The sequence below is a fragment of the Tinamus guttatus genome, unplaced genomic scaffold (assembly GCF_059628265.1).
Source record: "Tinamus guttatus ecotype Peru unplaced genomic scaffold, ASM5962826v1 Tinamus_guttatus_pri_ptg000472l, whole genome shotgun sequence".
Lineage (NCBI taxonomy): Eukaryota > Metazoa > Chordata > Aves > Tinamiformes > Tinamidae > Tinamus > Tinamus guttatus.
In genome coordinates, this window is record NW_028289006.1 from 313,944 (window position 1) to 336,892 (window position 22,949).

Genomic DNA, 22,949 nt, shown 5'->3' on the forward strand with positions numbered 1-22,949 from the left:
GCAAATGTGAATTTTGATACTGAACTTAAGAAGAGGTTGTTTGTTCTTTTTTCAAAAAAAAAAAAAAAAAAGGTCCCATATGTGGTCAGCATCGCTTCTTTATTTTGTAAGTGAATTGTAAACTATGCATTCTGCAAAGGGGGCGTAGGGGACGAAGATAGCTTTGCTAAATTGTTCAGGAGTTTCTGTGTCCATGGTATATCCATTTTGGTCTGGGGAAGTGGGGAGATGATGACTTTGAAGATTCATAGGAACTTCTCTTTTCAGAAGTTTGCTATTTGGTAACTAGGCAGAGTTTTGGAAAACTAAGGTCGACTGCAAAACAAATACTTCCGTGAGATTGTGAATCCTAGCCATGCAGTGTTAGCCCAGGTCCCATAAGGGTGAATGAGACACCAGCTCTACCAGGGAAATTATCTATCACCTCCTGGGTTCAGGCCCCTGTCAAGCTCAGGAAACACAGTGCCATCCGTAGGCACTGTCTCTTTGGGATTTACTACTCACTCTCCGTTACAGCAGTCTCACGCTCTCCCAGGAGAACTGAACACGCTGAGTCTTTGATGTCTACACGTTCCTAAAATCTTCATTGCGACCGTTTCTGGCACAGCTCAGTAGTGGCAGCGCAGCTATGGACAAGACAATGGAGGTAGTGCTTACCTTTCTAGTCCCGATCAAAGCCAAGTCTGTGAGAACTTGTTTCATCACCTGTGATATCAACAGCTAACAGTGCTTTGTCCCCTGGTGTTGCCACTGAAGACTAAGCATTAATGTTGGCAGTGCTTGAAATTTTAGGAAGTGAGGCTGATGTGTAAGCAAGGTTTTCCTGTCACAAGCAGTGGTCCTCATTCACTGTATAGTGATTGGTGCCATAATGGGCAAGACGGGATTCATTTTCTCACATCTCCAAAATGCAGTTGTCGCGAGTTATGTGTGCTCCTTGGAGCTTGCTGAGCTTCCAGGAGCGATCTCCTCAAAAACGCAGACGTCAGTGCCCTCTTCATCATCTTCACAGGGACCCTTCGTTGACTTGACTTTTTCTTTGTCCATGGGCTACCATGGTACCTGCATTATCTTTGGCATTATCTTAGATACAATATCATAAACTGAGAGATTATCCTGCCTGTATTCAGTGTTTGCATTCAGCAGTTTTATTTTTGATGTTCACAGTACTGTAATAAGTAATAGACTTGATGATCACTCGCATCTGTGCCTGCCTTGCAGATGTGATCTTATCAGGGTTCCACTCTGTCAGATTGCCTTTAAAAAAGGAAAAGAAAAATCTGAAGTTTAATCTCTCTCACAAAGATACCTCGTGGTACATTTCCCCTTTTAATGTAACCATTTGAATCTTATCTTCTAAACTTAATGGGCTCTTATTTCCATCTACTTTTCCTTTTTAAGTTAGGTTTGGAGTAGTGATTTTTGAGCAGAGGACCAGAAGCCTGGAACTCCTGAATTTTAACATTGGCCCTTGCTCTTCCCTCTCTGGCCTTGGGCAAGTCATTTAACTTCTTTGCCTTTTTTTTTTTTTTTTTCCTCCTCCCATATGTAAAAATGGGGTGATGATAATACCTACCTCACAGGGGTTTTGTGAGGATCAACCAGTTAATGTTTATAAAGTGCTTCAAAGATGAAAAGCATAACAGAAGTATTATATGAGTTTTTACAGCAAGGAAGCTCATTCTTTTACGTTTTTGCTTGCACGGAAGGAGAGATCCTAGGACTTTTCAGCAGTTAAGCCATCTTTCAGATCCTAAGGAACATAACTCAACAGAAGTTGCTGGAGATTCAGTTACTCATACTCATTTCTCTTGATGCCGGTCTCCTCCTCTTCCACATAGTTACACAAGTTACAATTTTCTAGTTACGCTTCTGATAGACTTTGAACTGCAATAAGTGAAATACTTGGAACATGCTGCTGCTTTCACCAGATCTCCAAATTGGAATCAGTTTGTACACTTTTCCCTAGCGTTAAATAGATCTTGGTAATGTCATCCTTCAAGTGGACACATCTTTTCCTGCCATCGGGAAGGAAGGGAGGTGGTGTTTCAGCGTTTCGGGATTGTAATATGAAGAAACTTGCCATTTTATGCTGCTCCAGGAGCGAAGGGCAGTGTAACTTTGTCTCCTTCCCTGAAGTGATTTCTGGAAGTGTTCTACCAGAGGCACTTGACGATGAAGTGTCTTTTTGTCCACAATACACAGAAGCCATCACCTGCCAACGATACGTAGGAACAGAGGGAATGCTAGTAGATGCTGCTCGTGTATATGCCTTACAGCTCTCCCAGAACCTCTGAGAGGGTGATGGGGGAAGACGTCTTCGCTGGGAAAATCCCACAGCTGTCAGGGAACCTCTGCTACGTTCGCCTCTCTCCCATCACATGGTTCTGTTCCTTCTTTCTTGGTTGTGTGTCTCAGGGATGTGCATATGAGCCCATGCCTTTTGGAATTTGGCCTTGGAAATCTTGAGATGTGGTTTCAGTCACATATTTGAAACGGCCCTGTCTTCACACACCCTGGTCCTTTCCGTCCTTCTGCGTTGCTCCCTGTGGCCTTAGGAACATTGCTCCAAGATTGCCATATGCCACCCTCTCCACCTCTGCTAGTACCCAGGGGGAAACATCTACAGTGATTGTGCAAAGAATGAGGCTGAAGTGATGCGTGTGCACCTGTAGGATTCTCACACACACACACACACGTCTTTATCTACCTTAGATTTCTGCCATACCCCATTTAAAACATGCAGAACATCTGAGGCACAGTGTTGGGTGTTTGGTGGCGTTTTTTTCTCTTACAGAAAACAGAACAAACAGCAGTGTGACTCTGCTGCTGTCAACTCTGTAATGTTTACTTTGAATTCAACGTTAGGTAATTTCCCCCAAAGAACCAAAAATTTTCTTTTCTAACAAAAGTAACCAAATGCACTCTTTTGGGGTGGGGGAGGGAGGCGGGGAGAATAGGAGGAAAAGCAGTGAGGGGAAGGGTTCTGATCTATCCTAATCTCCACCGCCTGGATGGAGATACGAAATGCTGCTTTGAGTTCCACAAACACAAGGGATTATGTTTACAAAGGTAAATGCCTTCTACCTGTTCAGGAAACTGGCTAATGGTGGGCATCAGAAGTTGGGCAAGTTTCTCTTTATTGCTAGCGAGGAGTGGGAGAAGGTGGGTCTTGAAGAAGAATGGAGAAGTGGGTTAATCTCATTGGATCTTCTTGGTAATATAATGCCACCTTTCTCCCTTTGTCAAAAAACAAATAAATAAATAAAGGGAGGAGATTGCAGAGCAGAAAATCAGTGATGTCCAAAATGTCTGGATTAGAAAAGGCAGCTTTTCTACTTTGCACATAAATAGGTAACAGGAAGGTACAGCTAAAGTCCTCTTGCCTGAAACACTGTCCCCCAGAAGCAGATATTGTAATAATACAAATAGTGGCTGCATATATTGATGCTATTTGCAAGTTACCTTTAAGTGTTTTTGATTTTGTTTTTCTCATACTTGAAATAGCTTTCTTTACTAAACTTCTATTGTAGTTTGATTTCTCCCCTCCTTCTCCCATGTGCAGTAGAGAAAGCAGATGCAGGACAAACGGGGAGAAGGCAGAGATGACACAGTGTCTTGCATATCCAGGTTTCATCTTAATGTCCCTCCCATCCTCTCTCAGATGTTTGAACTTGCTTCCTTTCCTCTGGGTTTTCCATGGACACAGAAACTCAGCACTTTAAAAGGTGCTCTTGTATGGCTGGCTGCCCCTCCCCCCTTCTCCTCCTTTTCTATATTTTTATTTTACTTTTAGTATAGTGGTACTTAAAATCACTGGTTCACTTAAAAAGAAAAAAAAAGTTTAAACTCTACTAATGTACAAATAAGCTGAAATGTTGCATTTTATGTGTATTTTTGCCATAGCAGGTACTGTATTTCTCATGCTGGATTTAGAAAAAAAAAGAAAAAGAAAAAAGAAAAAAAAAGAAAAAACAGAAAAGAAAAAAAACAAACAAAAGGATGATGTTTTATTGGAGTGTGAAAAGTTAAGAGTAACAAGGAATTAAGTCGTCGTCATTTCATTGAAACCGAGAGATGGTGTAATACATATATAAGTTTTCTGAAGGTTTTTTTGGGCTTTTAAACAGCTTTTTTGTTTTTATTTTATTTTTATTTTTTTGAAAGATATGATTGTATTATGTGCAACTCAGTTGCTTACATTATAACTACAAAATATTTTTGGGTTCCTGGAAAAAAAGAAAAAAAAGACTAATAAATGTGTTTGGCTGCTAAGCATTTAATATGCCTGGTTTTTGCGCATTCATTCGGCTCCACTCACGGAGTGTGTCCTCCTGGGGATGCAGCTTCCTCTTTTCCACCTCTAGTCCCAGCACTGTGGTCAGACTCCTGCTGGTAAGTCCAAGGTCTGGTGTTCAAGAGGGAAGAGGCCTCAGATACCTCATGCAGATGCTTCTGGGACCTCTCTGGGGTTCAGGGCAGCTGCTTGAGCAGATCTTAAACCCATGGTCCCCTTGGTGGCTGGGCCTCGGATCCTCTTAACATACTTTGAAGGCCCTAAATCCAGGCTCTCCACTGCTGTAAAAAAATCCCACCCCATTGGCAGGAAGCCATGCACCTTGAAGGAAAAACAATATTTGCCCCATTGCTTCATTTTGTGTGTTAAAATCATACCCCTGGAATATATATATATATATATATATATATATATATATATATATATATGTTTTGCCCTTCAAAGCTGCATTTTTATGGAGTTCCCATGCCAGAGCCTCCTTGCTGGGATTTGTGAAAGTGCCACCGCTCCTGTCCTCTGCAGAGCTTGGGGCGGGCAATGAGAAGGCACAAGAGGGAGCGTGAGCCCGAGGGCTGGTGGAGGGGGTCCTGAGGGCCCCGCTCTTCAGCTCCCGTGAGACAGTGATAGCTGGATGCTGAGAGCACTCCTTGGTGTGTGTAAATAAAAATATGTATAGATATATACAAACATGCATGCATATCTGCAAATATATGTGCATATATATGTTTATATGTATAGAGCATGCAAATGAATGTGTTTATACATGTATGTATGCATGTGTATATGTATACACACGTATACATATATAGTTCATACAGGTACGTACGTGGGCCTTGTGCTCTCCTTTAACTGTGCGTCCTGGCCCAGGACGAGCTCTTCCCCGGGCAGGAGCCAGGGGAGGGAGCAGGGATGCGCCGGGGGGCGGGGCGACGCCCTCTGGGGGCGGGGCTTTCCCCTTGCGACGCCCCCTGTGGGCGGGGCTTTCCCCTTGCACCGCCCCCTCGCGCCCGCGCGCGGCGCAGCCTCCCGCCCGCCAGGGGGCGCGGCAGCGGGGGGCGGGGTTGGGGGGCGGGGCCAGGGCCCGCCATTCCCCCCGCGCCGCGCGGCCTCTGGGCGCCCGTTACACGCGGCGACCGTTACACGGCGACCCCCGGCGACCATGGCGACCCCCGGCACCGAGGAGGACGCGCTCGCCCGGTACCGCTCGCCGCTCGTGTCGCGCTACGCCAGCGCCGAGATGGCTTTCAACTTCAGCGAGAGGAAGAAGTTCGGCACCTGGCGCCGCCTCTGGCTCTACCTCGCCCAGGCGGAGAAGGTAACGGCCCCGCGGAGGGGGTTGCGCGCTGCCCGCCTCACCGGCTGCGAGGCGGCCGTGCGGGGACTGTCCGCGGGCCCCCACCGGCTATGGGGCTCGGGGGTGCAGCTGGCGGTGCCTCCCTGGGAGTCTCGCTCAAGAAGATGGAGAGGGAACCGTGGTTTTGGTGTGTCCGGGTTGAGTGGGAGGAAAACTCAGCGAAATAACCTTCAAACTTTAAAAGAAAAAAAAAATGAGGGCGTTGGGGGGCTCAGTTTTGCGCAATCCTTGATACATCACCCTCACCACACCTGTCGTCCCCCAGCAAATCAGGTATCCTAGTGCCGTGCCCTCCCTCTTGTACTTTTCCTGTCCTTGTGAAATTAGTTGTGCAAAATGCTTCAGTAAGCAGGATTTTGGTAGGCATTAGGAGTGTTTGTGCCCTCTGAGCAAACAGGAATGTCCTTTGCCTATTGTTTGCTTTCCAGAAGGTGTGACCGATGCAAAATCCCCTGGTGCAATCGGCTGCCCCTCTGTGCCGCACAGGCCACCCCGTCGTTCTGCAGCCGGTGGTTTGTAGCTAGCCCAAATTTCAGACATAAGTTTATTCCTGTCCAAAGCGAGCAGAGCAGAGCACTTGTTCAAGAAATGCTCACCTTTCTGAGAGGCAGAGCATCAGGGAAGCTGGTGGTACAAACTTGGGACCAGTTCACCCATTAGGACAGGGCTAGTAGTTTCTATGGAGCTCACATCTTGAGAGCATATTTGAGTTTAATCATTTTATTTTAATTTTTTTGCCTCAATTAAGTGTATTTACGTGACACATTGCTTTTTAGTTGAGACAGTCACTTGTTAAGATGCGCTAGGTTAATTCCTTTTAGCAGTGTTGGCATACCCCGACAAGAAGAAGATTCATATCGACTTCTGACAAAAACACCATAATATGTTGCAGGAGGAAAAACCAAACATCAAGCTACCTTGCCCTCTGGCTGGATAACTTTCAAGCATAATTACTCTCCATTTTTTTTCTGTGTGCAAACCTTCAGTTTACATTTTCAAAAGTCCTTGAACTGGTAGGAAAAAATCTAAGCACTAGGGCTAACTGTTGTTATTACCAGAAAGGCAGGGAAGTGCTATGCTGGAGAATGAAGAAGTCGTTCACAGTGTCACTCGTGTTACACAGTGGTCTTGTCAAACAGGACATATTAGAAACTGAGGGTGCAAGTATATGGCTGTGTTAAATGTGAACCTTCTAAAATACCGGTTGCTGTGTGTCGTCACCACTGAGTTGCTGGAGTGGGTGGGCCCTTCTCGTATAGGAAATGTATTAAGAATGCATGCGTAAGGAGCATGGATGCTCAAAGCGTGGCACTTCACACACTAATTCCCTTGCCACAGGCCAATTCCAGAAGACATTAATCCCGTTTTTTTTCTGAGAAAGAAGTATTACATGTGACTTGTCCAATAGGAAAAAGCAGGTTGCTGAAAGAGCCAGTGTGAGACCTCTAGGCTTCCTCTCCCAGGCCCTGGACGCAGAGTCCCTTATGCACCTCTCTGTCTCCTGACTCATTTTCCCTCCCATTCCCAGTACGGAGGTTTGTTTCCAGAACGGAGCATGGCTCTTACAATTTCTTGAGCGCGCTATTTGTAGTGGAAGGAAGGAGGCTGCTATTTTTGTATGGTGTCCTCGTTCCTCAGGGGTTAGTCCTCTGATGTCAGCTCTGCGCTGAAAGAGGAGAGTCAGGAACTTTGAGCACCTGTTAGCTCTGTCAGCACCCGGTTTAAGAGATATGGATAATCACAAGCCGTTTCTTTGTGTTCCTTATGGAAGATGCACTACAACTGTCTTTGAGGGCATTGTAAAAAGCAGATAATGAGTGAACTCTGGGCAGTACTTGTTCCATTACTTATTCTCACTATCTTTCATGTCTCTCTGATAAGCCTAGAAATGAGAACTGAAAAATTATTTGTAGGAGCCAATAGTAGGTTCTGATACACTTTTGCACTACTTAAGTTTCAGAATTCTTGTGCAATATGTTCTTTGTTACATAAGCAGGCCAGTGTTCCCATCCTGTTTGCCTGAGATGTCCCATATTATCCGTGTGCTTTGTGCTGTCCATTAGGAGTGGGAGTGAATGAGCGGTGGTAGCTGTTGCATCAAAGCATTGGCATAACCTCTGAGGAATGACACCTGAAAAGCCAAACCAGAGAGCGCAGTGGGATCACTGCCCTCTGATACTTTGAAGAAGTCCTATGGTCTCTCTCTAGTGCTGTTTTTCTACTTAGTTTTCTTGGGTATGCAGGTTTGAAGGCCATCTGGTTGCTTTCTCCTTGAGATCTTGTCAATATTGGTAAAACATAGAGAAGAGGCTTTAGGTAATGATTATGGATGCATGAAAACAGCATTTGCTTCGGCACTGCCCTAGTCTTGCCTGTATTTCTGTACATGTAAGTACCCAATCGTCCCAGCTCTTGGGAATTAATTCTCTCTTCCTTGTGTGGCTGTCAACGACTACATGCCATGGCCAGCTTTTCAGAATGAATCGTGGCTGTCTGAGCAAGGTAGGAGATTTTAATTCTGACTCAAGATTGCATTGCCTGCAGAGTTGCTGTTACAGCTCTCTGGCAGTTATTAAATGTACACCTTAGAGAGAGCAATCTGACACCAGGTACTTTTCCTGATTCATTTGAGCAGTCATGATTATGTAATTATATCAGAGTAAGCTATTTTTCAGTTCTGTGGGCACTAATTACCTGATGAAGTCCCTGAAGACCCATCTGCTTAACTTGTAGGGAACAACTTGTAGTGAACTTCTGTAGTTCCAGTTTCCACATGTGCAAAACATTTTACTACACTACACTACACTTGATCTTTTATTAGTTTAGGTTTTAGCTTTTGAAATACTTTGTATCACTAAAGCTTCCTGGTTGGGAAATTGCAATTATTAATGTACAAAATGGTAGCATTGTAATTTAGAAAAGGCAGGGATGTCAGGTTCATCATGACATTTTTATACCCTCTCTATTAGGGAGAAAAAGGTCCAAAAAAAAAAAGGGGGGGGCGGTGGGGAGGCATTTTTTTTTTCTCTTGACTCAGTTGACTTCTGCAAGTACAGAACCATGCAAGACTTGCACCAATGCTTAGTTCTGCAATTTGGTATCTTACTCTGTATCAAAGGTGGCTTGCTGAAACAGTTCAGCAGGAATCTTTAAATCCAAACTATGCACTTATCTCCTGCATCCAAATCAACTAATTTCCCCTGCTTACAGTTTGGGACAGAAATAATGTATTTTTGGAGGACTTTTAGAAAAGTACAGACATCTTTTGTTTTCTCTATGCCTCAAACACACTGTTTACTGTGATTTATGTCTGCTTGTGGTCCAAAGAGTTTTTCCTGACACAAGCCAGCTCCTTATATGGTGACTGGAATGTCCTTTAGCCAAAAGATAAACTATATTAAAAGTAGCTAGAACAGTATTATTTTTCTGTCACTTTTTCCGTGGGACTAATTTTAGAGTAGTCTCAAAGATGTTATATGACTGAGGAAGGTAGGATTCCTAAGAGGAACATCTAAGCATGAACACTATCCTATTGGAAAAGGTTGGGGAGCCCTAGACTGGGGCTTTGGTTGTGCCAAATTGTCGTGCTTCCAAGATGTGTCATATGGGAGTAAAATATCAGCTACTGCCTCATTTGGATTGTCCCTTGGAGGCAAATGGAAATAGGAAGTTCTTTTCTCCTTGCAGTCGCTTGGACTTCCTATCACAGATGAGCAAATACAGGAGATGGAAGCAAATCTAGACAACATAGACTTCAAGATGGCAGCAGAGGAAGAGAAGAAGCTGCGACATGATGTGATGGCCCATGTTCACACCTTTGCCCACTGCTGCCCAAAAGCTGCAGCCATTATTCACCTCGGAGCCACTTCCTGTTATGTAGGCGATAATACGGTAATATAAAGCTGTTTACTGTAATCTTAAACAGTTTCCACTTTAATGCTTGCAGAGCTGATTGAAACAAAGCTGGAGTTGCTCACTTGATAGCTTTTTAATAAACTTTTCTATTCAAAATAACACTCTTTTTTTTCAGATATTTTTATTAGCTTTACTGTTCAAGTTAATTCCCCTTTATCCTAGCTACTCTGGGAAAGAAAGCTCTCTAGCTTGCTTCCTTTTGATACGAAACAAGATTCATGAGCACACTGACTGTTCCCTAAGCTCTGTTTTCATGTTAAATATTCAAAGCAAAAAGATATTCGTGATCTTGAGAGCCTAAAATAGATGAAGAACTTGGTGTGCCAATGGAATAAGAGTTCACTGGTTTGCAAGATCAGGCTGCACCTAATATAAGTAGCTCATGAGCTTTCAATTGCTTGGAATATCTGTTTTCATTCAGGATAAATCATTTCAGTGACCAAGAGAATGGATAAATAAAAATGGTTTACCGCCATCAAACAGAACTCTGTAAAGTGTGAAAAACCTGTGGAAAACTGAAGCCTAATTTCCAGTTGTCTTGCCTTTTCCCATATCAGTCATTGGAGCTTCTCTATCCTCTTTTGTCCTACAAGGAGCTGCTGGGTGATTATTTTTACCCTACTCCTTCTCAAGCATGTTTGGCTTTTAAGTAATCCACCTTCCTTGTGATCCTTGGGACCTAGGTGTACTTGAGTCCCCACAGAAGGATAAAGAGAACTGCTGCCTGACAGTCTACTTATTATCCTGCTGCCTTTAGCATCAGTGCTGATTTTTTCCACCGGTGATGAACGACTTACTTCTGATGTCCACAGAATGGGAAACTATCTCAAAACAAGCATTTGTTTTGCCCAGTAGATGGATCTGCTACTGCCCAATATGATTTTTCTGGGTAGTACAGAGGATGATGATGGATCCAGGATTTTTGCCAGATGTTCCCTGACATGTTCTGATTCAAGAAGGGAAACAGAGGTTTCCTTGTAAGAGACTTCTGAGCGGGGAGAGCATTTTAATTATCTGTGTCCTGTCTATGCTGAGAGAGAAGGCATTGAGTCATGTCCTTCAAACTTGAATGGGTGGTATTGGACACGGCCCAAATTTTCTTTCTTCTTCCAGGATCTGATTGTCCTCCGCGATGGGTTTAACCTGCTGCTACCCAAGGTGAGAAGAGGGTTGTGCACAGCATCTCTGAAGTGGGCAGCACTGATGGCATGTTAATAGACTGTGTTTAATGTGGATTTTCCTACACCATGCTGGGGAGGTGTCTAGGGAGGTTAATCACCACGGAATGAAGTTATCTTCTCCTCAAAGCTTGCCCTTCCTTTTTGAGTCTTTCCCAAAGCTTTTTTTTTTTTTTTTTTCCCCTCACTAAGGAAATTAGAAGCATCACTTTGCTGTTTACCAGTTGATTTTCTGTGCTATAGGTGCCAGTTTTAGAAAACTGTTTTACTTTTAGGGCCAGCTTAGGCCTCTTTGTACTATGTTCCTAGGAGTGCATATAGGCATTCATGAAGCTATACAGTATAGTTTTCTGAGGTCAAATGTCAGACTGTGGGAGTGTAGTGCAGTATTGCCTGGCTGACCTGATGAATTGTAGGGGGGAGACAAAAAAAAAAAAAAAAGGCTTGGGGATAAAGCAGCTGCAGGGCTGGGATGGGAGTGAGGACTGGGCTGGGCTGGGCTGAGCTGAAGGCCACTCCCTGTATCATTCCATACTTGAGGTTTATAGCAAGAAAAGTTATGTGCGTTCCCTGAAAAAATGCAGTACACCATGTATAAAAAAAACTGCAGTATACCTCCCTTAGAGAGAGATATTCAAACACTTTGTGCTTGTTTTCCTCCCTGTTTTCTGACAGCCTCGTTTGTGCTTAAGCCCACCAGCTTCTGCTTCTTCCCCCCTGCCCTCACTCTGCCTCTTTTCTCTCCTGCCTGCGCCACCAGCTCGCCAGGGTGATCAGCCGACTGGCCGACTTTGCTGAGAAGTACGCTGAGCTGCCTACTCTGGGCTTCACTCACTACCAGTAAGTAGCCAGAAGCTTTTGCTTACATTTTGTTGGCTTTGCCTTGGATGAATTGACTAGGTTCTGCTCTTTCTTTCTCCCTTCTTTTTCCCATTTCTTATCAGCAGCAGCTGGTGCTTCTGAACATCATTAAGATGTTGTGCGAGGTTGAGAAAAACGGCATGTGATTAACTCTAGGCTTATATCAGGTAATTGAACTGTCAGCAGTTGTTTTAATACAGTTGCATAAGGAACGACTAACTTGCTAACGCAGATGTGTAGATTCTGGGCAATTTCAGAAGACGTGATTGGATCTTCCCATCATGTTTTTGTAATGCTTGTTTTTCTATCCATGAAGTCAGCTTTAACTGCAGCTTAGAAAAGCTTGATGCTGTCAGGAAGAAAAAAGGCTATTCAGTCTATTAATGCAACTTAAGATTTCTTCTGAAGCACAAGATCCTTCAGTTTTCATATATCCATAAATGCATCCCTGGGAAGAATGAGGAAGAATTTCACCTATTTGGGGACAACAATTTTCGGTTTCTTGGGAAAAATACATTTTTCGTATAGCACCGCTGGTATTGATTGATTTTTCTGAGGAACAACAAGATCTGGATAGGTCTGTTGCTTGAAAGATAGACTAACCTGCTGTTTCAAGGAAGACAGTTGTTTGCTTTTAGAGGCTTCAAAGTTTGAGGTAAGCCTGGATTATCTGCCTCTGGTGATGCAGAACACTAGGGCCAGAGCACTTAAGCACAGATTATGTCTAACTGGATGTCCTACACTTCAAAACGACTCCTAAGAAGAGAGGAGCATAAAGGTCAGGTCCCTGACTGACTGACCGACTGATGGAGTTGACATGGAATATACAGCAGCATCAGTTCTAGTGTGTATCTCTCTTCATCTGCAGGTTGTCAGAGGAGTATTCTCCCGGCCCAATTCTATCTTGTCTTTTGGAAAGGGTGCGAAGGAATATGCGTAAAGTGTAGCACTTTTGAAACGGCAAAGCTCATTCTGATAAATTTGAAATAGTTTAACTTCCAGGCTCATTGTAACATCATCATTTTCTCTGCAAAGCATTTGCAGTGTGATTGAAATTGCAAATAGTCATTTCAAGGTAGAAGACTCACCAAAACATCCTGGATAACAAGATTGTTAATTACCACGCGTTTGCCCAAAGGCTGAGAAATGCCCTTTGTAGATAAGGAGTAGCCCCTTAGAAGAGCAGTGATCATTCAAAATCACAGTGTGCACGTGAATATTTCTGGTTCGAGAATGCTATGTCAGAACTCGGCGAGCTTCACATTAGCCTATACATTAACCTCTGTGCCCTTGACTGCCAGCGTTAGGGGAGCAGCTGAGATGTCCTCGCTGGCCCCACCAGCCCCTGGTCCCCGCTCCTTGGCATTGGCGCCGGGGGGGCGGCAGGGGGCGCCCCCGGGGCGCCGAGAAATTCCAGCTCCTGCAGCCGGAGGCCGGGAAAACGTAGAGGGCACAGGGAGGTGGCAGTTTCCAGCTCTTTGGTAGCTTTTAAAAATAGATCCAACTCTTGCATTGAAGTCTCTGCCTGAGACGCTTCCATTTGAAAGAATTCTAGGGAAAAAACACAGTAAAATCAGTTTTAGGTTATTTGAATAATGGGCCTCCAGTCACTTTCTTTAAAGAATTTTTTTAAAGCCCAGTATGTAAACAGATACCTTCAGATAGCTGTTCTTACTTCTTTCTCCCTCGCGTAAGTGTAAAGGAATTTAATCTCCTTTCTAACATGCACAGAAACTAAGGTTTTTTGCTGTCACTGTAGCTACGTCTATTTCCTGAAAAGAATGATGATATATTCTAGTATCATTTACTGGAGTCATATGTGTGCTATTACTGCTTCTTACTTAAACCAAGTCTTTTTAATTCCTGCTGTGAGGAGTCCGAGGGAGACAGATGTGCAAGCAAGCTTCAGCAGTGGCCTGAGCAGCTAAGGGTAGTTCTTGTACTGCTGAGCAGGTTATCCATGAATTACTTTCTACTCTTGCTTATTTTTAGACCTGCACAGCTCACCACTGTGGGCAAACGCTGCTGCTTGTGGATTCAAGACTTGTGTATGGATCTGCAGAAGTTGGAGCGAGCTCGGGATGACCTGCGCTTTCGGGGTGTAAAAGGCACCACTGGCACTCAAGCCAGCTTCTTGCAGCTCTTTGAGGGAGACCATAGCAAAGTAAGTCAGCCCAGCCAGAGGACATCCAGTTTGCCTGTTCTCCCCACAGAATGCTGTTGTGTTTTGGGGAATATGGAGATTCTGGCATCAAGTTAGAAAGAAAACTGTGGTCCCCTGAGGGCCCAAACTGCATGAAAACAAACAGAATTTAGGGGTGTGGGTACTTCCAGGCAAGGATGAGGTTTATTGGCAGTAAACCAAGAAGAGCAGAGCATCCTTTTTGCTGTTGCTGCCCTCCTTCAATCATTGCATTTTGAGGTCCCATTTGTTTTGTTTCTTTCCCTCCTGAGGTGGAAGAACTGGACAGATTAGTGACTGCAAAGGCAGGATTTAAACGGTATGTAACAAGCATGCTTAGTAACCCAAATTTGGTGTTAACAAAGTGTGACTCCTGCTGTCCATCTTCACCCGCATTCTGCTAACTGCCGATCTGAATCTGTACTGCTGATGATTTTATCCCCTTCAGTCTTCCCAATTGCAGCTTTCTGCGGGACACTCCTAAATAGGGCACTTTACTTGCCTTGCTATCAAAGTGCAGCTGTTGTTTTTCCTTTGCTGCTCTGGTTCCACGTGCGTGCTGCCCTCTAGGAAATCAACAGGCTGCCTCCGAAGGTGTTCCCAGCAAGGAATAATGACAGTCTTGTAATCTGCTTGAGCAGGCACTGTCACTGCTTTCTCAAAGTCATGCAATACCATTGCATATCCCCAGAGCACTTGACTTACTGTGTGCTTATTTCTAGAGCTTACATAGTCACGGGGCAAACCTATAGTCGCAAGGTGGATATTGAAGTCATGTCTGTGCTGGCCAGTTTGGGAGCATCTATACACAAGGTGAGTACCATAATTATATGTAAGAGGGAGAAGGGGAGGCATTATGGATCTTGAAGGCAAGGAGCTTGTTGTGCACAATGCTTCCCTCAAAAGACATTAATTGCTGTTTGTTATTCAGCTGTTCTCTTTATGATTGTGTATATTCATCACTAAGTGCATTTCTAGACCACACAAGATCCTAAGACCAATGGTAAACGTAACAAGTTTGCTGAACAGATGCTAAGATGGGCTGACAATTACCACACCAGATATTAGTCTAATCTGTGCTAAAATTGATCCAATTAGAGTAAATGTCTTTCTTAGTGGTGTATGAGTTTTTCACCGTTTGCTTCCAGGTAATTGGTTCTCTGATAATGGTGTTAGTCTCTGTGTCCTTGTGGATTTTTTTCATTGATTTATGTCTATTCTCTCCATCCTTCCTCTTGGCCCAAGTGATCTGTGGCATTTTCTTCTTAGTTTCATAGGCTGCCTGGTTCAGTGAGCACACCTTATCTGTGTTTATAAATCACTGTGTAATTTTGTTACGCTTTTTCAGTGTTCTCTCCTGGTATCTCTTCCATTCCCTGCAAACATCTGCTCTTTTTAGAATCCTGTTGTGTTTTGATGTGGTAGTTTTCCTTTTTTCTTTATGTTCTCTTTACTTGGGGTTTTTTAGGCCCACACTAAGAACATTTTTAGGCCTGAATTGAAAGTTTCAGTATAATACTCTCTTCTAGAAGATCTGCGGCCTTTCATTCTATGTTGTAAAGCTATGCCAGAAAGCGTGATTGAAGTGTCTTTTTTTTTTATCTGTTTTTTCACTGTCTTGATAATTTACATCTTGGACGCAAAGACAAACAAGTCTTTGGGCACACAGAGAGGAATTCATTCTGCCATATGATAGTTTGCTTCTCTGTATTAATTGCTTGGCTTTCTCCCTAGATTTGTACTGATATTCGTCTTCTGGCCAACCTGAAGGAGATAGAGGAGCCTTTTGAGAAAGACCAGATTGGTAAGGGATGGCATTTTGGGGGCCATAGCTGTCCCTAGTCATATCTGTTACTGCAGCCATTCTGCATTTTATGATTAGTTTTGATCTCCACTCGACAGAGCAAAAGTCCGTGTAAGCATCTGACTTCCCATGGCAGTGTTATTCAGCAGCGTTTGACACCCTGTCTGCTCAAGTCGCCGTGGGTGATAGTATAGAGAGGTGTTGCTAAATTCTGCAGACTAAAAATTAAATAAATTTTATCTGCTTTGCAGAACTGCAGAATGTGTTCAAACGCTTTGCTCCCCACAGCTGGATGATCTAATCTGCAGGAGGAGGATGCTGATGTATCAGTGTCATTATTCCATTTTGTCCTTCGGAAAACAGCATGTGCTAAGGCTCTAGAATAAAAACGATTCTTGATACAGTGTTGTTCCTGGGGGAAGGGCTTTTCTCTCTTTTTGCCTGAAGACACTCTTCTCGTGCCCTGCTGGCATCACCATCTCTTCTTACGCAGGTTCCAGCGCTATGCCTTACAAGAGAAACCCAATGCGTTCGGAGCGCTGCTGCAGCCTGGCCAGGCACCTCATGACTCTGGTCCTGGATCCCCTCCAAACGGCCTCCGTGCAGTGGTTTGAGCGAACGTTGGATGACAGTGCCAACAGGTTTGTTTAAATCACACAGTGGTTTTAATTCTTGGGCAATATGGTGCTTTGATATATTTTTAAAATACTATTTTTAAACTAAAACTGTAACTCTTGAACTTCAAGCTGGCAGTTACCACCTGCCAGCAGTCTCATTAGAGAGAATCTAGAGACTGTAAACTGATTTCCTCGCTCTTTAAGATCAGATCAAAACTGTTACTCTTTTTATAACATCCAGACCTTCTGCAAGGTAAACCAGCAGACTGAGAGTGATGCAGAAGCCATGGGTGATAAATTGCTCTTATAGTCTTTTCCTGTCGTTAACAACATGTTGCTACAGAATATCAGTTCTCACACTTCTCAAATTTAGTTTTTCTTTCTGTCTGTTCTGAAATGGATCTTCTTATTCTTCTTCACATATTGCAGAATAATTTAGCATTTAACATACAATCCTTTTATCCTCCAGTTAGTCTGAAGAAACTTATTTCAATCTCTTTGTAAAGTATTGTTCTTTACTAGAAGTTGTCCAGACACTAAAGAGCACAAACCATTAGTACTGTGAGTAAAGTTTCATGAGAACCTATGCATGTCTTCTAGCTACTGTTGAGCAAACCTGGCATTGCTCTCTATTTCTTCATTACAACTGTTTTGAGATGAGCTGGACTTACTTTATAATAATTATAATTTACTTTATAACAATTATAGGTATTATAAATTAATTTAATTGCTTCCAACTTAGAGTTGGCATTAAATTTGCACAGTTCTCATACCTTTGAAATGCTTTGTTATTGAAGTAGTCTTCTGTTATAGAATTTGGTCTCTAAGAATCTTAGAAACCTCAAGATTTCCAAGATGCAGGGCCTGAGAACCAATGAGTGATAGCAGTTTTGGCTGTAGACTGGTAATCAGATTATTGATTAGATTGTTATTTTAAAGATGTCCTTACAAACAAAATTTCTGCGTAAAATTCTGTGAAGGAGCAGAAGACATTTTTCCCCAAATTACTTGACTCCACAGCTGTGTTACTTTTTTCCTTAAGAAAAAAGCTTTGTGCACAGCAGAAGACAATGCAAAATTGAAGCAGTTGGATGTTGGTTGATCTAGTAGGTTTATTTCCCATAGATATCAGATGTTAAGATACATACTGGAATGTTCAAATTTAATTTCCACTTCACTGAATAAAAAAAGTTTTATCTATCCACCTCATAACCAGTTATGAAATTCTGTGCTTGGGATTTTTCTTATCAAAGCTGAAGTGTAATTAGAGAAAAAACAAGCATATAACTTACAGAATAGCAAATAGGGTCCCTCTGAAGACATGATGATAGAATTTGGTGTCTTAACTGTAGCACAAGATTCAAGGTCTCTTTTGAGGTCTCCTCACTGGTTAGAGCTGCTGAAGTGCTGCCCTCATGGGTGGGTGATCTGTAGTTGCTGCACAGTTACCCGGAGCCTTTTGCCTACTGCAGCTCGGCCCTGCTACCACTGTCCTTTCTCTGCTTTGTCTGGAGTCTCCCACATTTCTTAGAGGGAGCCGGCATCCACCTGTGACAGCAGGGTCTCGTGAGGGCCCCAACAAGCACGCTGCTTCTTTTGCAAGCTCCCTGCAACCAGGCGCACCGTGAGCAGGCAGCAGGCCCTGCTGCTGCAGGGTAGGATCAGTAGCTAGGGCAACGTGGAACATGCTGTGGAGGAGATTTGCATGTGTTTGCTAGGTCTGAAATTTGCTGCCCTCTTTCCTAACTCTGTAATCATAGAAGGCTCCCTCCTGTTGAAGATAATTCAACGTGTGCTTTTATCCTTTCCCCTCCTGCCTTCCGCTCTCTCTACTGATCAGAGGAGCAAACACCCTCTCCCTTTTCCCCAGCTCAAGAGCTACAGCTATAAGATGTCCCTTAGCTTTTCTTTACGCAGCAAGAAGCACTTAGAAGGAACAGCTCCAGCTTTAGAGCTCAGGAGAGCTATCTAGAGACAGCTGCGGAAAGTTAAGAGCTGGATCTGAGAGAGCTGAGGTAGAATGGATTGTGGCTAACCGGGGCCCTGGGTATGTGTGTTTCATAGGCGCGTGTGTCTCGCTGAGGCTTTCCTCACAGCTGACATCATTCTGAGCACACTGCAGAATATCTCCGAGGGACTTGTGGTATATCCAAAGGTAAGCAGGAGCTAACTTGTGCTGTATCCTTGTTATTGCTGCAGCTATGCCAAAACACATGAAAATCCTCCCACTCAGAGGATTATGTTTTTGTCTGCTAGTGCAAAGGGTTTCTGAATTCAGCTCTCCTTTTATACTCTCTACAGTACAGAAATTAAATGGAATTCATTGAAGGCAAAAGATGGCTCAGAACTTCTCAAAGGGTTATTTTTCCTCTGAACTGCTCAGTGGATCTTACTGCCAAAACGTACTGTCAAGGGAGATGTCTTACAGTCCTATAATTTACCCATACTTAAAGGGGAAAAAGAAAAAAAAGTACATATTTTCTGCAGTGTTATTCCCCATGAGATTCAGCTTTTAAGTATCATCAGTTTCAATTCCTAGATTTCCAGAGCCAAGCTCAAAAAGAGAAATTATCTTTGCATCATTGTACAGTCTTTAGGATTCAAGACTTCAAAACTTCACCAGGAGCCCCACCATAACCAGTTTTCTGTTTTCTGTTTTTTGGTTTTGTTTTTTGGGGGTTTTGTTTGTTTGTTTGTTTTTCAGGTGATTGCGAGGAGGATCCGGCAGGAGCTGCCATTCATGGCCACGGAGAACATAATCATGGCAATGGTGAAAGCAGGAGGCAATCGTCAGGTAGAAACACAGTTGAGAATATCTGTATTTGCTGCCCAGCATTTCCCTCCTGAGGAACAAAAGCTATCTGGGTTCTTCTCTGACTTTCTCTGACTCCCCTTTCTTTGTTCCCAGCCTGCTTCCACAAAGTTATTAATATTACACTGGTGCTGCAAACCCAGACTCTCTGAGAAGAGAGCAGTTGTGGAAATCCTTCTTTACTCTTAGAATCACTGTGTGTGTTGGAGCAAAAGTGTCTGACTGTGATGGAGAGAAAAATAGAGGCAGAGAGAGAGAGTGCAAGCTATTTTTATTATAGTAGATACCTATGGGCATTTCTTTTTTTTTTTTCTGGTAAATGTTTGAAGAAATGTGAAACCCAGGCTGCCCTTCTTTAAATGGAATATGTTGGTATTTGGATATCTTATAAAGACTGAATCAGTGCTGTTGATGACAAAGCAGGACAGACAACAACCCTAACACTTTTACTCTTTGTGTTGTTTATTTATACCTTGAAGACCTGCAGCACAAAGCACCTCATGTTTGTGCAGCATTCGGCACAACAGCAAAGCCTCTCAGCACGAGAACCACCTGTTGCATTTGTTTAACTCAGTATTGTGCTTTGTTTTAACTAGCTTGGCTTATAGGGCTTCATTAGGTGTCCAAGCCAATGGAAATTAAATGTTTTTCCTAGTAAATAAATCCAGGCACAATTATAGAATCATAGAATGCTTAAGGTTGGAAGGGATCTCCAGAGGTCATCTAGTCCAACCCCCCTGCACATGCAGAGTCACGCAGAGCACGTGGCACAGGACTGCATCCAAGCGGGTTTGGAAGATCTCCGGAGAAGGAGACTCCACAACCTCTCTGGGCAGCCTGTTCCAGTGCTCTGTCACCCTCACTGTTAAGAAAATTTTCCTTAAGTTCCTGTGGTGTTTCAATTTGTGGCCATTACCTCTAGTTCTGTCAGTGGCCACCAGTGAAAAGAGGCCAGGACCATCCTCCTCACTGCCTCCCTTGAGGTACTTATAGACACTGCTCAGGTCCCCTCTCAGCCTTCTCTTCTCCAGGCTGAACAGGCCCAGCTCCCTCAGCCTCTCCTCATAGGGCAGATGTTCCAGGCCCCTGATCATCCTTGTAGCCCTGCGCTGGACTCTCTCCAGCAGCTCCACATCCCTCTTGTACTGTGGAGCCCAGAACTGGACACAATACTCCAGATGCGGCCTCACCAGGGCTGAGTAGAGGGGCAGGATCACCTCCCTCGACCTGCTGGAGACGCTCTTCTTAATGCACCCCAGGATCCCATTGGCCTTCTTGGCCACGAGGGCACACTGCTGCCTCATGGTCAACTTATCATCCACCATGACACCCAGGTCTTTCTCCGCAGAGCTGCTCTCCAGAAGGTCGGTCCCCAGCCTGTACTGGTGTCTGGGGTTATTCCTCCCCAGGTGCAGAACCTTGCACTTGGCCTTGTTGAATTGCATGAGGTTTTTCACCGCCCAGTTGTCCAGTCTGTCCAGGTCCCTCTGGATGGCAGCGCAGCCCTCTGGGGTATCGGCTACTCCTCCCAGTTTGGTATCATCAGCAAACTTGCTGAGGGAGCACTCTGTGCCTTCATCCAGGTCATTGATGAATAAATTGAACAGGACTGGACCGAGCACTGACCCCTGGGGGACACCGCTAGCAACAGGTCTCCAACTAGACTCTGCAATTAGATTTATTGTCTTATTTAACTCACAATTCAGTTTAATAATCAAATTTTCATCTTAATAAAACAGCTTATTTTCACTCACCTTTAGACAGTAATTTATACTTCCATGATTGTTTTCGCAACAGGAAGAGAAGTTTAAACTCACAGTATGTTAAAAGTGGATGGGTTGCTAGAAGTTTTGAGTGGAATATGTGGCTCTAATTGTCTGAAACACTTTAGACGTGATATCAGTCAAGAAACACCATTTCTTTTCTGGATCTCTCTGTTCACCACTGGGTCAGCTAGCAGGCTTCTTGACTAAACATATGAAGGTTCACATCATACGAATAAATTTCTGTGTCTTTTCAGCTGGTTCTCTTTCTTTTATCCTTTAATTTTTGAAAAAGTCTCCTTTCTCTATCTTGTTCAGTTGAAGATCTAATTTTATTTGTTATTGGGCTACCTTCATTCTGATACGCTTCAATTGTAATTCTGCACAGGTATAAACCTGTTCTTATTCCCATTAATATGTTATGTTACTGTGTGCTGGGAACACAGAAACAGTGCGTTTTCTAAAGACACGTCTGAGGTTTTCTGCCTTGTTGCAGAGAAAGCAGTGGGAAAGGGCAAGGAGCTCCCTGAGCATCCAGAAAGGTGATCTGTTCATTTGGGGCAGAGAAATGGACAGGTCAGTTCTGGAGCAAGATGGCCTTTAGATAGAGGGAACGGGGAACAGTAGATCGTTTTACCCTGTAGGTAAATCATGGATAATACATTTGAGGAGGAGATCCTGACGTGGCTGTAATTGTTACCACATGGTGTAGTTAGGGCCAGCATGGTAACATAATCTAATTTTGCAAATGGTTCCTGACCGCAATCAGATTCTCTGCTTTTTTACAGTGCGGCTGCAAAGTTAAGCAAGTAGGAGGTTCTAGTAATTTTAAAATTTTCACAGTGCCACCTTATTGTGAGGATTCCTTTGGAGAGAATGTCTCAGGCCCTCAAGTTTCAAGTTTTGTCCTTTTTTTTTTTTTTTTTCCCTCTCTCTCTCCTCCTTCATCCATTTTTATGTAAGCCACGGTTTACATAGTCACGTTGCACATTAAGTTGAATAGTTGTTTGAGGTGTTTTTCCAAGCTTGTGGATGTTTTGCACTGTTACGCTTCAAAGATGTTCCACCCAGGAGATGTCTAGGGGTGAATAAGTAATTCTTTTAGTACAGTTCATACAGTTCACAGAATATTTTGGGGAACAGCTATTGTAGTCTGTCTTTCGAAAAATCATGTAAATACAGGATAGAACAATTGAAAAAATCCCATAGTGAATACAAAGAGTATTTAGAGGTTTGAAGAAGTGGGAAGGATTCCAACGTCATAGTGTTTGGTATAATTGAACAGGGTTTGTCATTCAGACCGTTAATCTCGAAGGGCAGATGTGGAAGGATGAAGAAGTCCTTGTTTTAATATAGTGATATATGACACTCTACACTCCAGACTGTTCCGTTTGCATGCTCTGCAGGGCAGTAGGCTTTGATGTTTTCTCCTCCTGTACAGAAGTCAGTAGGCTAGACATATCCTGTGAGTAACAATGCAGTTACTTTCTCCTTTTCTTCTCCCCTTGTCTTTTCCCTGCCCTTCCAGGATTGCCATGAGAAGATTCGTGTTCTTTCCCAGCAAGCAGCTGCGGTTGTGAAACAGGACGGGGGTGATAATGACCTCATTGACCGTGTCCGTGCCGATCCCTACTTCAGCCCCATCCATGGACATCTTGAAAGCCTTTTGGATCCCTCCTCCTTCACTGGGCGTGCTCCTCAGCAGGTAAATTAGTGGAAAGAAGCTAAAAGTGTTATGGGTTGTTATGCAGTGACTGTCTAATCCTACATCCCCTTGCATGCCAGAGAACGTGCATATTGCTATCTGTGTCCATACTGCCAAGATGGGCACCTTTCTTTTTGACACTCTCCTTGATTTCCTAGTCTCTGGCATCTTTGCATTTTTGACCTGACCCTGGACATGTTTGAATGCTGGATGCCTCTGTGAGGCAGAGTCCTCAATGAGGCAAGGAAGGCCTGAATGAGGTGAAGGGAATCCTTTCGTTTGCTCACTTTCTCTTTCCCCTCTTTCTTGAACAGGTGGCAAAGTTCCTGAAGGAGGAGGTTCGACCGGCACTAGTACCGTACCAAGGCAAGATGGGTGGGAAAATTGAGCTGGCACTTTAATTCTGTAATGGTGTTTGGGTACAGGACGATAATAAAAGCTTTATTAAATGAGGTCTGTTT

The 22,949-nt window shown here is 43.6% G+C and overlaps 1 protein-coding gene across 1 annotated transcript; it reads left to right on the forward strand.

The window, feature by feature from the left end:
• The first annotated feature begins 5,449 nt into the window (after positions 1-5,449).
• Positions 5,450-22,945, forward strand: ADSL (adenylosuccinate lyase). Its single transcript, XM_010221348.2, has 13 exons — positions 5,450-5,612; positions 9,339-9,542; positions 10,680-10,724; positions 11,505-11,584; positions 13,598-13,769; positions 14,060-14,106; positions 14,510-14,600; positions 15,522-15,591; positions 16,085-16,232; positions 18,273-18,363; positions 18,913-19,002; positions 22,312-22,488; positions 22,803-22,945. Exons 1-13 carry the CDS (start codon positions 5,457-5,459, stop codon positions 22,887-22,889), a joined length of 1,458 nt encoding a protein of 485 aa, XP_010219650.2. The 5' UTR covers positions 5,450-5,456; the 3' UTR covers positions 22,890-22,945.
• Positions 22,946-22,949: the final 4 nt, after the last annotated feature.

Bases quoted from the DNA above. Each gene is read 5' to 3' on its own strand.
- ADSL (XM_010221348.2), top strand. From the start codon at position 5,457: ATGGCGACCCCCGGCACCGAGGAGGACGCGCTCGCCCGGTACCGCTCG. The intron at 9,543-10,679 runs GTAATATAAAGC...TTCTTCTTCCAG, and splicing joins GTTATGTAGGCGATAATACG to GATCTGATTGTCCTCCGCGA. The intron at 19,003-22,311 runs GTAGAAACACAG...CTGCCCTTCCAG, and splicing joins AAGCAGGAGGCAATCGTCAG to GATTGCCATGAGAAGATTCG.